The sequence below is a fragment of the Tachypleus tridentatus genome, chromosome 10 (genome assembly GCF_004210375.1).
Source record: "Tachypleus tridentatus isolate NWPU-2018 chromosome 10, ASM421037v1, whole genome shotgun sequence".
Lineage (NCBI taxonomy): Eukaryota > Metazoa > Arthropoda > Merostomata > Xiphosura > Limulidae > Tachypleus > Tachypleus tridentatus.
Genome location: NC_134834.1, coordinates 178,404,801 through 178,420,899, shown reverse-complemented (window position 1 = coordinate 178,420,899; position 16,099 = coordinate 178,404,801). Strand labels below are relative to the sequence as shown.

General features: G+C 37.3%; 1 protein-coding gene across 2 annotated transcripts in view; it reads right to left on the bottom strand.

The window, feature by feature from the left end:
• Positions 1-9,223: 9,223 nt before the first annotated feature.
• Positions 9,224-16,099, bottom strand: part of LOC143231022 (uncharacterized) — a 56,543-nt gene continuing 49,667 nt past the window's right edge. For both annotated transcript variants that reach the window (XM_076465491.1, XM_076465490.1), the window contains one exon: positions 9,224-9,727. In XM_076465491.1, coding sequence (XP_076321606.1) covers positions 9,480-9,727 — 248 coding nt within the window. In that variant the 3' untranslated portion in view covers positions 9,224-9,479. The remainder of the gene's footprint in view (positions 9,728-16,099) is intronic.

Here is a 16,099-nt window from a genome sequence, read left to right as displayed (position 1 = left end):
TTTATCTTAACATAATTTCTTACAATAAAAATTGCTCTAGACCTATAATGATAATAACTTAAAAAGATGAGTAATTGTGAGGGACACACCCGCCGACAAGACTGGAAACACATATGATATAAAAAATGCATCTTAGAACGGCTGGTATGGGTATTAACGCTCTTTTTGATAAGCAAAAAACAACGTTTCGACCTTCCTAGGACATTTTAAGTTAGTTGTTACTTTAGACGATCCTGTGCAGAGATAAACATACTTTCCAATAAAATTTTGTAACCCATTTTAAGCTAATTTGGATGCACTGCATTCAAATATTTAACTTATTAAAGTTTAAGTTATTCAGCAAAGGCCCAGAATGGAGAGGCAAAATACGACAGTCTTTCTTCCGTAAATTTAAGAATTACGTTGACAAAGTAAATATGTTTGTTTTCTTTCATAAAACCTGGAAAAATATGTTTGATATACACGTTTTATCTTCCGGTATTTGAAGCATAAATTTGCTTTTACCTTATAATACTTCCCTATGTAGAAATGTGTTTAACAGGAATAATTGGGTTGGTGAAAAATTAGAAAACATCATTGTTAATTGAATTAGTTTAAGCATTTACATGGAAGAGATACATTTGACATTCAAGAAGTTGGAAAGAGTACTGTTTCTACTAGGGTAAAATGAAGTGAATTTAGTTATAATGAATCTACTCTTTTGAGCTAAAAATTTTAGCCCTTGGTTTCTACAAATGAGGAACTATTGGAGAGAAGGAAAACAAAAGCGTCAGAGAAAGATTTGGATAAGGATGTTTTAGGTGATTCCTTGACAAGGTGTGAGGATAGAATAGTCTGTGAAGTAAATATGGAGAAAAGAATCACATTATACCAAGCAGAGGCACATAAAACATATAACTGACAGAGCAGAAGGTATAATAAAGGAGGCTGACAGAGATGTAGTTTTGTGGTGCATGTAGGGGGTTATGATGTTGATAGAGGTAGATCAGAAGGCCTAATTAATAAGCACAAAGGTTTGTTAAAGGCATTTAAAGAAAAAGGCCATAACATAATTTTTTCAGGGCTACTGTCCAAAATTAACTGTAGGGAAGAAGTTTAGTTAGTTACTAGAGCTAAATGTTAGGCTTAGGTTAGTTGGACTTGCATAATTGGTGCTGTGGAAGAAAGGGGCATTTTGGGATGGATGATTTACATTTAGATAGGGTAGGAGCTAGCTTGTTTGCCACTTACTGCTATTTTTTGTCAGCCCTTGAACAGTGGGCAGGTACCAGAGAATTGGAAGCTAGGTAAACTCTTATTTTCAAGGAAGGTGATAAATTTTGTCCAATAAATATAAAACCCATTAGTCTTGCGTCACTTGTGGGAAAAGTTTTGGAATGTCTGCTAAAAGATGCTTTATAAAGTCAGTTTAACAAAGTTCAGAATTTTATTGGATAGTCAACATGGTTTTAAGAAGAGAAAATCTTGCCTTAAATCTTTTGGCATGCTTTGAAAATGTTATTGCATATGTAGGTGAGGGTAGATTTAATGTATCTGTATTTCCAGAAAGCATTTGACAAGGTGCTACATAAAAGACCTAAACATATTGGTTCTATAGGTGTGGAGAATAAGCAGATTGGATAGAAGAGTGGCTGTACGAGAGACAGCATATAATGTTATAAATGGAATTCAGTGAAACTGGATTAACGTTTCAAGTGGGGTATTTCAGAGCTCAGTCTTGGGACCATTGCTCTTTTTGGTTTACATCAATGATTCAGATGGAGGAATGATTAATGAATTATTTAAATTTATTGATAATATTAAGGTATTGGATTTTGCTAGTTGTTAAGAGGATGCAGCTGATTTACAAAAGGATTTAGATCAATTATTGAATTGAGCAAATAAACAGCAGATGGGTTTCAGTTAAAAAAAAAAAAAAAAGCAAGATGTTGCATGTGGGATATCATAATTTGAATCATGAGTATAATTTTGATTGAAATAACCCTAACAGTGCCAGGAAAGAAAAATATCTTGGTGTAATAGTTAATCAGTCTCTAAAGCCATCCAATCAGTGTGCTGTTGCCAGTGGTAGGGTGAATAGGATTTTAGGTTGTACATACTAAAACATTAAATACAAGTTCAGAGATGTTACTTTCATTGTACATGTTGCTGGTTAGGCCATATTTGGAATATTATGTTTATTTTTGGGCTCTTTACCTTCAGAAAGACATTGAATTGTTGGGAAAAGGGTTTACAGAATGGTTACTAGAATAGTGCCTATGATGGAGAGATTGTCACATGAGGACAAGCTGAAATCTCCGATTGTTTTTTCTTGAAAAAAGAGAGGGGGGGATATGACTAAGATGTTTGAGACAAGGGAATTGACAGTATTGATGCATTTTTTTTTCATATTTAACAGTGAGAATAGTAGAACTAGGGGACACAAGTATAAATTTTGGCAGGGGAAGAGTAATCTTCAGCTAAGAAAATTTTATTTTTCTAATGAACTGGTTGGCTTTTGGAATGGGTTGCTTTTAAATGTAGAGGCAGTAAATTTAAATGAGTGTCAGAAAATGTTTATGTATATGAAAGATAATGGCTCGCTTTTAGTTTGTTTGTTTAAATTTATTTTAGAGTGTGGGATGGCCAAAATGGACTAATAGGTCTTGTATTCTCCCCAAAACGTTGTTGTTGTAGCTGTTAAGTAACACATTACACAAGTAGCTATCTGTGGTGTGCCAAACATGGTTATCGAAACCCAAATTTTTGGTATTATAAACCTGCACACTTATTACTGAACCACTGGGAGACAATTAGAATTCCCTCAACACTATTAAATTACAACCTTAGATGTACTTAGGAACATATCAAATAAAGTATTTATACAGAGGAGGAAATGAAGTAAACTAAAATTTAACACAATTAGCATATTAGGCTTAATTTATTAATGTAGTGTGGTTAAGTACTATGATAACTGTAAATTTTGGATCTGGTGAACAGGTTTGAATCTGTAGTACTACAAAATATTCTCTTAGCATGGACAATGGATTGCAGGTTATTTATTCATTGTTTGTTTTTGAATTTCGTGCAAAGCTACACAAGGGATATCTGTGTTAACTGTCCATAATTTAGCAGTGTAAGGCTAGTAGGAAAGCAGCTAGTCATCACCATCAACCACCAACTCTTGGGCTACTATTTTACTAATGAACAGTGGGATTGACTGTCAAATTATAATTGCTGAAAGGAGAGCATCTTTGGTGCAACAGGGATTCAAACCTGTACCCCTCAGATTGATAGTTGAGCATCCAAACCACCTGGCCAGGCCTTTATTTATTCATTCAGATACCCAATATTATTCTCATGTTTCTGGCATTTATATGGTCCAGTACAACAGAGGTAATATTTCTTGTATTCATAGCATAGTGTTCCAGAACTTTACACTGACAGATTATGAACTACAAACAGTTGACTAGAAAAATGTGCTTTCTGCATCATGTTACCCTCTAGTGGTACTGCAATATGTCTGCAGACTTGTATTGGTAGAAACCATGTTTCAGTACTTGTGGTGGATAGAACACAGCCCACTGTGCAGCTCTAAGTACAAACAAATAGAACATGCAACATAATTATGCAATTTTTATTTCTACTTCATGGTGTTAACTACATAATACAATAATAGCAGCATCTCAGTATTGTACAAATATACTTTATAAGGATATAGATCTGGAAAAAGCTAAGAGGCAAAATTTCAACCTGTGAGCAGAGTTAGATTAAGGGGTCAATTACACCTTGAGATCTTGGATCGAAGGGTTGAATGTTTTGAATTTTGCAGAAAGCTACACGAGGACTATGTGCACTAGCTGCCTCTAATGTAGCAGTGTAAGGCAGCTAGTCATAACCACTAACTGCCAACTCTTGGGCTACTATTTTACCAATGAATAGTGGTATTGACCATCACATTATAATGTCTGCACAGCTAAAAAGGCAAGCATGTTTGGTATAATGGGAGTTGAACCAGCAACTCTCATATTACAAGTTATGCACCCTAACCACATGGCCATGTCAGGCCTTAGAAGTGCTTTGTTGTCTTGGTAAGGCATGATTTGCAAAACCAGGTTAATTTAGTAGGTTTTTAGCTTTCTGATTAAGAAATGCTTTGCTAACTTGTCAGTAGCGTTTTATCCATTATGGAGTAACATGTTATGAAAAGTGAATATTTCGAAATTAATATTGAAATAATTAGAGCAAATATACTAAATGCTTGATTGAGTTTATAGCTTGATGGCAGGAATCTATGAAACGTAATAGCATGTTTTGAGTAAGCATTAAGGTAAGGAAGAAATAGCAAACCCCTGAGAGTTTGGAACAACTACAGGCTAGCCTGTAAGTCCCTACCCATCCATATGTTATTATGTTATATTCAATTATGCATGTATTATAAATTTTTCTTTTTTTTTTTTGAGAGAGATATGACTGATGTAAGCCCATTTACACTTGTAGAGCATATTGTGACAAGTACATGGGTACATGAGCACAAGAATACTGGTGACAGCACACAGATACACTGGATACACAAGATATATGGATGGGTAGGGACTTACGGGCCACCCTGTACATATGAAAATATTTCCCCCTAATGATCAGTAGTAAGTTTATGGACTCCCAACACTCTATCTAGGGGAATCAAACCTCAAATTTTAAAGAGTGCAGATAGGCTTTTGTGTACCTTTGTGCTAAAATAAACAGACATCTAAAAATGAAAGGAAATGATTTCCTTCAGTTTCATTAACCTATCTGTTAATTTCATTGTCTTGAGTCTCTGAATTCACAAAGATTGTAAATGTTCTTTGAAATGAACTTTTAAAACATTGTCATCAGTGTCCTTGTAAATTATTGGTTTGAATTCTAAAGGGCAGGGAGTGAACAAGGTTTATTCATATAGAAACGCATTAACAAATAAGAGACAGGCATATTTACTTGTAGGTAAAACGTTATTTGGTTAAACAAGAAGTGCTTTGTTTGTGTTTGAATTTTTGCGAAAAGCTACACAAGCCGTTCCTAATTTAGCAGTATAAGACTAGAGGAAAGACAGCTAGTCATCACTATTTACTGCTTACTTTTGGGCTATTCTTTTACCAATGAGTTGTGGGATTGACCATCACATAAATAATGTCCACACGGCTAAAAGAGCAAGCATGTTTGGTGTAACGGGAGTTAAACTACAACTCTCATACTGTGAATCGAGAGACCTAACCACCTAGTTACGCCAGGTCATATCGAAGGGAGCCTCGAGTAAGAGTAATATAGATAATCAAATACTTGGTGTCTTATTGCTGAATACATTTTTGTAACTATAACAATATCAACTTTATTTATTTCATATGAACCTATTGTAAAGTTTCATTAACATGATTTTCATCCCACACGGGTACAACGGTAAGTCTATGGATTTACAACGCTAAAATTAGGGGTTCATAGCAGATAGCCCGAAGTGGCTTTGCTATAAAAAAAAAACATGCATGTAACGCATTCTTACAGCTTGACCACTCGTTCTTTCATAAATATATGGTCAGTCAGTTAAAAAAAATCACATTATGTGATGGTTGGTAATTTAATAGTAACCGTGTGGGTGCTACGCCAACATATAACTTGTAGAATATACATGTCTTGTCAACTTTAAATGAAAATTAGAAGCCTTTAGAAAAAAAGTTTGTTCACCTAAATTTTGAAATTTGGCCGACTCAAAGAATAAGCTAACAACTTTTATCTAAAAATGTCACTACCTGCTTTGTCTAACTTCCTTTTCTGGCTTGTTCGTTAAACCACGGTTGCTTAGCGATAGAATATGAGTTTATAACACCGAAAATTAGGTTTGATACCTGCGGTGCACCTAACTTATTATTTTGCTTTATACTTAAAATAAATAAAATGCACAAAATTACTAGAATGAGTGTTAACCTTTCTCTTGCAATATAAGAATCTATTTGCCAGTAATAATTTTTCCTGGTTGCTATCATGCATTCCAATAATTTGTATTAAGTAAATATAGAAACTTCGTAGCTGAATAAGGTCACGTGTTTTTGCATAAAGTCTCGCATGTTTAAAATATTTCAACATGCGCCAGTCACAGGTGATGTAGTTAGCTAGGTTTATCTTGATTCTCTGTAGCCAGTTTGTTGTGCAATAATTGTAGGTGGGATGGAGTTTAGTAACTGTCTTTTTTGCAAATTGAGCATCAAATGGTCCACGATGAAGCTGTTGGTAGTCCCCATCTACAGTCACAATGAAGGAAACGGCTAATGTTTTGGGATCTTATTGCTGACCTAGATATTCTGATTCACTTTAATCAAGTGAGTTATAGTAAATGGATCTAACTACTGGTGATTGGCTTTTAAATAAAATAATTCTTGTCTTTGAAAGCTTAAGTATAAAAACTCACAGTTGAAGTAAGCTCTTTGTACTATGCTCAGCATGTATAATGACTGACTAGTTAGTGAAAGTTATGTTTCTGGAAAATATTTTGGGTCTGTGAAATGTTGCCAGATAGCATGGTGGTCTTGTGCATTAAGTGGTATTTGAATGTTTAAGGTGTTTTGCACTTTATTATACCCTTGCTTAAGTCTACTATTACTTGTGAAAGTGGTCTTTTTGTTGAGTATGCTTTGCTGTTCCAGAGGCATGGGTCATACCCATACCTTAGTCAAGCTTTATAGAAATTTGTATGAGTTTGAGGTTAATTCCTTTCCGTCTCTGGTATAGAAAAATATTATTACGTCATGCATATATTAGCTGAAATAGCCGCAGCTCGTTTTTATGTGAAATCATAAGCTGGACAACAACTCATGAAATTTGTGCAATAAATAATTATTTGTTTGTTTATTTTACATTCGTATTTGAGTATTTATTTTGTTGTTCATAATAAAGTTAATATATCCTAAACAAGTTTTCCGCCCCCCGCCAGTACAGCGGTATATATACGGATTTACAACGCTAAAATCAGGAATTCGATTCCCCTCGGTGAGCTCATAAGATAGCCCGATGTGGCTTTGCAATGAGAAAAACAATTTTTTCGAAAGTTCCCAGAAGGGCCAGCATAACCAGATGGTTAAAGCACTCGACTCGTAATCTGAGGATCGCAGGCTCGAATTCCGTCACACCAAACATGCTTGCTCTCTCAGCCGTTATAATGTGATGGTTAATTCCACTATTCATTGGTAAAAGAGTAGTCCAAGAGGTGGTGGTGGATTTGATAACTAGCTGCTTTTCCCCTAGTTTTACACTGCTAAATTAGCCCTCGTGTAGCGTTGCGCAAAATTCAAAGAACAAAGAAGTTTCCCATATTGCAGGCTTAAAAATTGGCTAGTTTTAGCTGACAATATCAAACATAAGATTCTCATATTTTTTTAAGAATCTTAAGAATTCTGTTTAAGAATCTGTTAAGCTGAGCGCTTATACTTTTGTGAATTCACTGAATGAAATTTGTTAAGGAGGTGAATGGAAAGAACTTCATATTTGAGAGATTAGACTTAAACGTATCTCCAATATACAAAAAAATATATATACATTTTTCTATACATGATAGTGTTTTGGAGCTCAAAAATGTTTATGTTGTGACCAACTGTACGTGCTTGTGTGTGTGTGTGTATATATATAGTCACCTCCAAAACCTAGGATACATTTTATAATCCCACGTTGTAGCTTATACCTTAGGATTCTTTTTTTAAAAAAATATGCAGCGTATTTTTTTTCATGTTAATGTGTTTTGTTTATGACTTAAAAGTTTATGGTTATAAACTTGTATATATTGGATATTCATTTTAATATACGCAACATACATAATTAAATTTTAATTTTATTCTAAAATATGTCTAAAAATTGAATAGTCAAATATTGACATAAAATCTACAGATGTATGCAGTATTTTTATATTGTGAGAGTTACATTTCTTGATCATGTTTTTTATTCTTTTTAGTAAACCCACTTTGGGCTATTGCTTGTTTCCACCGCGGGAATCAAACTCATGATTTTAGCATTGTAAATCCTTAAACTTACCTTTGTCTACTAGGGGACTCTTGTTTATGAAAGTAGTATAGTATACGTCATTACAGGTATGGCGAATCGCAGTCTATGTTAACGCTTTCGTTGATGAATACAAACTTTGATATATCGTTTAGTATAACAAGATAATAAGCCTTAGAACAATAAGATGTTTTGTATAACATTCTACTACAATTATATCATGAAAATCACTATCGCACAAAATAAAGTTGTTTTACAGCTAGTATAACAACGTATGGAACTCGAGAGCTGAATGTACAGGGCTTAAAGCTATAGTTTAATTGTGTGATTTATGTCAGTCAGAACATTGGATAGATCATTACAATGGGACTATTTTATCGTTTCACGGCCATTTTGTACCGTTAATTTGAATCTCAATAAATAAGCACAGACAGGTCAAACACTAGAGGTATTCAACCGTGAATGAAACATAAACAGTTCTTCTTGTAAATGTAAATAGCTTAATTTTACTTTCATTTAAACTCGTTTTAAACATTGGGTTTGAATCAACTTGTTTTGAATTTCGCGCAAAATTACAAAAGGGCTATTTGCGCTAGCCGTCCCTAATGTATCAATGATTGACTATACAGGAAAAGCGGCTCGTCAACAACATCCACCATCGCTAATTCTTTGGCTTCTCTTTTACCAACGAATAGTTGTATTGACCGTCACACTGTAACACCTCCGTGACTTAAAGGGCGAGCATGTTTTGTGGGACGGCAATTCGAATCTGTGATCCATAATTACCTCTACAAGGATAAAAATGTCTGTGATGTTTCTTGGTACAGTTTGTCATAGATCATAACAAAATTTGTTTGTGCACTTTTCAGATACCGCGAAGACTAAAAAAAAATTGACTCTGAGCACACAGCTCGTGACCCCCTAGAAACCTGCTTGCAACCCCTAAAAGGATCGCGACCCACCGTTTAAGAAACATTGGAGTAGAGGGAAAGGCAGTTAGTGAACAAGACTCACAACCGATTCTTGGTCTACTTGAATTGAATAGTGGTATCAGACTACTACTTTGATAACACATTCGCTGTCTCAACGTCAGGATCCGGATTTTGCAACAGTTACGTCACTCGGATTTAATTTACAGTGTAGCACGTAGCCACCGGGCAACACCTGGCCAATTTCAAAATGAAACTATAGTATGTGTTTTTAATAGATTTACTTGATACGAACTACAAGTTATGCACATTTATTTTGGTTAAGAGTAAATATACATTTTCAGGAATTCTGATATGCAAATATTTTAGCTTTATTTTGTTCGCTTGCAGTAAATTCTTAGTATGCAATTAGGAATTTATATATTTATAAGAATATCGAAATAATTCTGAAAGTAAATTCTTTGATTGAAATCTAATCAAAACTAACAATAAACAAAACCAAGGATTGTATTTCTTGAACGTCATTGTTTTACAAAACACGAGTATAAAAAATTAGAACTCGGGTCGAATCTTCATTTCTGTTCTCTTAAGAGATAGGTCCCAACTGTTTCTTAATTGATACCAGTATATTCCTTGACCAACTGGTTTGACAAGCCCATCAGACTGGTAGATTCCGTTCAAAAGACACTTGGTACAATCTTTAAACCACCATGCTGCTTGGTGAGTGTTAGAACATTGGTTATTATGGAACTTGTCTTTTGTTGAAAAGTAAGTGTCGTTATGGTAGGACAAGGAGTCCCCTGAAATTAATAGCGTTAGAAATATAAGTTGAATTAGTTTTTAGAAGTCAAAATTCTGTTTTTTGTACAGTTTTTAATGCAACTTAACATTTATTTAATAATAATAAAAATAATTTAAAATTAAATAACGTTTAAACCACAAAATACTAAATATCTGCATAAACTTGTGATTATAGTACAATATCATTGTAATTGAATACATTTGAGAACAAATGAATCTTAATATTAAATAAAATAAGTATTTTTAAAATGACTAAGTTTTTTCTCCGAGAAACATTTGATGATTTCAAAACGTTAAAAAAAGGTCATCTAACTTCTTAAGCTCAGGTTTATTTTTTATTTATATATAAAGGCCCGGCATGACCAAGTAGTTAAGGCACTTGTAATCTGATTGTGCGGGTTCGAATCCCCGTCACACCAAATATGCTCGCTCTTTCAGTCGTGGGGTGTTATAATGTTACTGTCAATCCCACTATTCGTTGGTAAAAGAGTAGCCCAAGAGTTGGTAATGGGTGGTGATGACTAGCTACCTTCCCTCTACGGTGTAGATTCTTGTACGTGACGAGGACACTTCCAGGGAATGTTCTGTTCTTTTAGTTTACCTCCTCTGGGGTCTAAATATCCACCCACGTGTTTGCCGTGCGTGGCGACCCGTGAAGGGAAGGAGAGGATCCTGGTGGTTGAAGGGTCCAACCCTAACACACCACTTTGGCCTTGAATTCCTGTATACGGGCGGCCCCTTGGGTCAATCGGCTGGTCTATTTGGGCTAGGTTAAACAAATACAAGTGTTGGATGTTCTCAACAGGTGTTGTGGACATTGTATCTGATGCTGATGTTTGGTATAGTGCTCACGAAACCCTAGCATTGCCGCAGTGTTCTGGTTTGACATTGTAGTGCGTCCCCTCGTTGGGCTCCATGGAGGGTGGATTCAGTGGGCACCAAAATATTCCTTTTTTGTTATGGATCCTCCAAATAAAATAGTGAAAAACAGTTCATAGGTAAACGACTATGTCTTGAAGATTCTGACCAGCAATCTTCAACATCTGTAACACCTGTTGTACCTCGTTTTCTTATCCTACATTCTCTTGCAGACAAAGCTTTAGGGCAATTGTCTCCCTTTTTCATTAAGAAGGGACATGCTGCTTTTCGAAAGGCTGTAAAGAAGTTTCGATCTATTGACATATTGGTGGACTTCTCTTGCATTCAAAGGTGATTGGGGATATACCTATTTAGGTTACACCTCATGCTACTTTGAATTAATCATGAGGAGTTATTCTTGAGAGGAATTTGAAAAACATCCCTGAGCCAGAGATTCTCGCTAGTTTCTCCACTCGAGGAGTTTCTTCAGTGAGGTATCTCCACTCGCAAAGATGGAATTACAGTTACGACAGAAAGTGTTCGTATCCCTGCGTCGTGAGTAGTTTATTCCTCATAACTTAAAAAAGTATCACGATTAGGATAATGAAATTACAGTATATTATAAATACTATACTAACACACATATAACATATACATGAATTTCTATGTAAATTGAACGACAAATAAACTGTTTATAAACAAATAACCAAACATAGGAGGGCAGAAAGTGTTCGTGCGTCTACTTTAATGGTCAGTTGTGTAGCCTTTCAGGTGAATTACTTGGCGCAATCTCTCCTTATAGCCCTCCATGATCGTTTGACAGTACTCGACTGGTATTTTCTTACATTCTTCTTTATAGAAGGCACCCAACTCTTGCAAGTTTTTCGGGTGACGCTGATGAACCCTGGTCTTCAACTCATACCAAACGTTTTCGATTTGGTTGAGATCGGGTGACTGCGATGGCCACTCCAGACCACTTATGTGGTTCCTTGGTGTGTGCTCGTTGTGGTGGCAAGGACCATGATGCTTATGAGTGTAAAATGGATCCTCATTGCGTCAATTGCAATGGCTCTCACCCGTCCTACTTTCGTTCTTGCCCTAAATGGTTGGAATAAAAAGAGGTGCAACGTTTGAAAACGATTCATAACATTACTTATTCTGAGGCTCGAAAGTTGCTGTCCATCACTTCATCTTGGACTTGTGCTGCTGCACTTCGTTCCACTACTATAGTGGGAGTACAGACGTATCTCTCTGTGACTCCAAAAGAACCGTTCTCAAAACAAATGAAAAGTCTTTTGACCTTCATGGTTGAAAAAGTTATGAATCAACTTGGACACCTATATCTGTCCCTTACATACACATGCCAACAACTCCTAAGATTCACTTCCTTTGGTTCTGGGTACAGGCATTTCCTCGGATAAATATTCCTCTCCCACCCCAAGATACAAAACGATTTTTCGTTCACGTCCTCATTCACTAGAATCCTCTTCCAACAGCAAATACCTGCCCAATTGATCAAGGGCAGGATCCATGGAGGTCGATAGACCTCCCTGGAATAAAGAGAGAAAAGAAAAAAGACGTAGTCGTAAACAGAAGGATTCTCCTCCACATAAATAAAAATGGCCACCTTGATAGAATGGAACTTTCGAGGTTTACGTTCTAATCTGGATGATATAAAAACACTGATTGCTTCCTACCATCCTGTATGTCTTTCCTTACAGGAAACATTTCTGAAACGTGTTTTCTCTGTACAGAAATGACAGGCTGTGTGATGGACGAGTACATGGAGGGGTGGCACTGTTGGTTGATCAGCATGTGCCCACCCTGTCTTTGTCGCTCAACACACTCTTGGAGGCCATAGCCATCCGTGTTTCCTTGGATCATACCATCACTGTTTGTTCTCTTTACCTGGAGAGACATATGATCAATCAGACCTCAATGCTCTCATTGAACAGTTGCTGTCTCCTTTTCTAATCCTGGAAGACTTTAATGGACATCATCCTCTCTGGGGAAGTGCTGTTATTGATGGGAGGGGTAGCTCTGTAGAGTGTATGCTCTCTGATCACAACCTTTCTCTTTTCGATACTGGTTTTTCCACTTATTTTCACGCACCTAGTCAGTCCTTTACTGCTACTGATCTCTTAGTTTGCTCCCCTTCATTATTCTCCCATTTTTCGTGGAGGGTTGACAATAATCCATGAGGCAGTGATAATTTTCCTATACTTTTGAGAGAGACTGGCCGTGGTCGATGCCACCCGACCCGCGTGCCCTGATGGAAGCTGGATCAGGCAAATTGGCCCTCTTTCACTGCTGTCGCAGAACTTGATCCTGCCATCATCTGTAAGCCATCTATATACGACTGTGTGGCAGCGGTAACTGACTGTAATATATAAGCAGCTGCTCAATGTATTCCTAAAACCTCGACGCGTTTTCCACTATATTCTCGTCCATGGTGGAATCCTGCCTGCCACATGGCACAGAAGGCTGAAAAACGAGCATGGGATACTTTCCGTAGATATCCCACACTCTCGAACCATATTGCTGTCCAGTGGGCCCGTGCACATGCTCGATGGGTAAGACATCAAAGGCAGAAGGAATCTTGGATTAAGTTCACAACTAGCATATCTTCTACCACCAGTTCCAAAGTTGTTTGGGACAGCATTCGAAAGGTCAGTGGGCAATATAATTCTGTCTTCCTTTTGATCTTGCTTTCTGATGGCCAGGAAGTAGCTGATACTCGGACTATCGCCGATACTCTAGGTGAAAGCTTTTGCCAGGTATCTAGCACTTCTGCTTCTTTTTCTACCTTCTTAGCCATCAAGACTCGGGAAGAGCAATCAACTCTTTCCTTTCGCGCTCATTGTCTCTGTGACTATAATCGTCCCTTTACACTGGTGGAACTCAAACTCGCCCTTCATCAGTCTGGCAGTACATTGCTTGGACCTGATGATATACACTGAGATGCTGCACCGTCTATCTTCTGCTTCTCTTGCTATTCTTCTGATTGTTTTTAACCGGATCTGGCAGAGGAATGTTTTTCCTGATATCTGGTGCCAGGCTATTGTCTTATCTTTCTCCAAGCCTGGGAAGGATCCCAAGATTTCTTCAAACTGCCGTCCAATTGCTTTGACGAGCTGTCTCTGTAAGACCTTAGAGAGGATAGTTAATGCTTGTCTTGTTTGATTCCTCGAACCCATCCAGTGTGGGTTCTGACCACAGCGCCCACTGCAGACCACCTGATTCGACTTGATACGTCAATCAGAGAAGCTTTTCTCAAATGACATCTTGTACCAGTATTCTTTGACATTGAGAAGGCTTATGATAGAATATGGAGGAATGGTATTTTGCGAGACGTCCATATATATGGGTTACGTGGCCATTTGCCCATTTTTGTTAAAAATGTTGTAATGGACAGGATATTCCAAGTTCGTGTAAGTTCGACACTTTCCCTTTCTTTTCTACAGGAGCCTGGAGTCTCTTAGGGCAGTGTTTTGAATGTCATACTTTTCATTATAAAGATTAGTGCTATCACTAAACAACTCTTTCTCACTGTTGCAAACAGGACCTATGTTGACGACTTTCACATTTCATGTCAGTCGTCGAACATGAGGTATATTGAACAGTAGCTGCAGACTGCCCTCAATCATTTACTGAAGTGGATCACAGCAAACGGCTTTAACTTCTCTCTCTCTCTCTAAAACCATTTGCATGCACTTTTGCTGCCAATGTAGTATTCACCCTGATCCTGAACTCTGTATCTGTGAAGTTGTGCTGCCTGTGGTCTCTGAGACCAAGTTCCTGGGGCTTATCTTTGACTGTAAGCTGACCTTTATACCACACATCAATGAGCTACGAGTCAAATGTACAAGAGCACTGAGCATCCTCTGTGTCCTATGCTAAAGACATATCATGCTCTTATTCGATCGAAACACGACTATGGATCACTGGTCTATGGCTCTGCCAGAACCTCAACCTTAAAGATGCTAGACCCCGTTCATCATTAAGGACATTGGCTCTGCACTGGGGTTTTCTGCACTTCACAGTCAGAGCTTATACATAGTGTCATGAGCCTTCTCTGCACCTCTGCTGTTTGCAACTGTCTTTACTATATGCTTCAAAACTTCGTTCCTCACCAAAGCATTCCGCCTGGGGTTGTTTTCCTTCCTCGGTGGGCCGTACATTTTCAGAACAGAAGATCTGCCATTACTCCTTTTGGCCTTCGTGTCCAGGCGCAGTTGGATGAATTGGGTTTGTCCTTGGATAACATTGCTGTATCTACTGGTCAACCCATCCCACCATGGCTTCTTACAGTCCCCAAATGTGATTTATCTTTAAGTCATCTGAGAAAAGCAGACACTCCCGATTGGAAATAATGTCTGTTATTTGCTGAACATCTTTCGAACCATCCTTCCATTCCTATTTATACAGATGGTTCGAAATCAGGTGACTGTGTTTATTGTGGCTCGGTGATTGTGCACAAAATCCCCTCTACAGCTTCTGTGTTCATTGCTGAACTGTACGCCATTTCTCTTGCCCTGGATCACATAGAAGCTAAGCAGTACTCAAACTGACTCGCTTAATTCTCTGGAATCGCTTCATGTTAGTTCACACCATGTTCTCGCCGATATTCAAAACCGGCTGGCCTATTTCTCTTTAGCATCTACTTCTATCCAGTTTTTTTTATATACCGGGCCACGTTGGTATTCGCGGGAACGAGCTCGCCGACACAGCAGCTAAATGTATCTGCTCTGGCACTATACCCCGGTGTCTATTCCATAAATGAAATGTGGTCCTGTATTCAAGGCTCGGCCGTGCCAGCTGATAGTCGACTTGGAGTGAGCAACGTGAAAACAAGCTTTTCCAAATAAAGCCCTATATTGGACTTCGGCTGTCTTGCTTCCGTAAGGGTCGGAAAGAGAAAGTTGTTCTAACTAGACTACGCATTGGTCACAGTTTTTTTAACTCATCGTTTTCTTTTATCTGGTACTGATACACCAATATGTTGTCTGTGTAACACTCAGGTCACAATAAGCCACATTTTACTGTCTTGTCAATGTTACGACTCTCAACGACAGCACCATTTTATGTTTTGTCCCAAGGTTTATTCGTAATGTTAAACAGTGTTATTGGCGATGGTGACACTGTCCATCTAAGAAATGTTTTTAGTTTTTTAAAGGCCATTAATCTTTTTAATGCTATTTAAGTTTTTTAATTTATACATTATACCTTTTTTTAATGTGATTTCCTTTTAAGAATCAAAATACATTTAGCTTGATTTGAAATTAGAAAAATGGCGTAATGTCAAATAACTCGAAACCAGGACTGAAAAGGTCAACTTCAGGTGACTAACGCCACTGTTTGAACTACCCGCTAGTCATCCTGGCGAGTTATAATAATTTAAATCTTACTACAAGTCGTTTAAAATTTGCATTACTTTATTTTCTGAAAATGTTCATAACGTCAAATAACTCGGAACCAGGACTGAAAAGGTCAACTTCAGGTGACTAACGCCA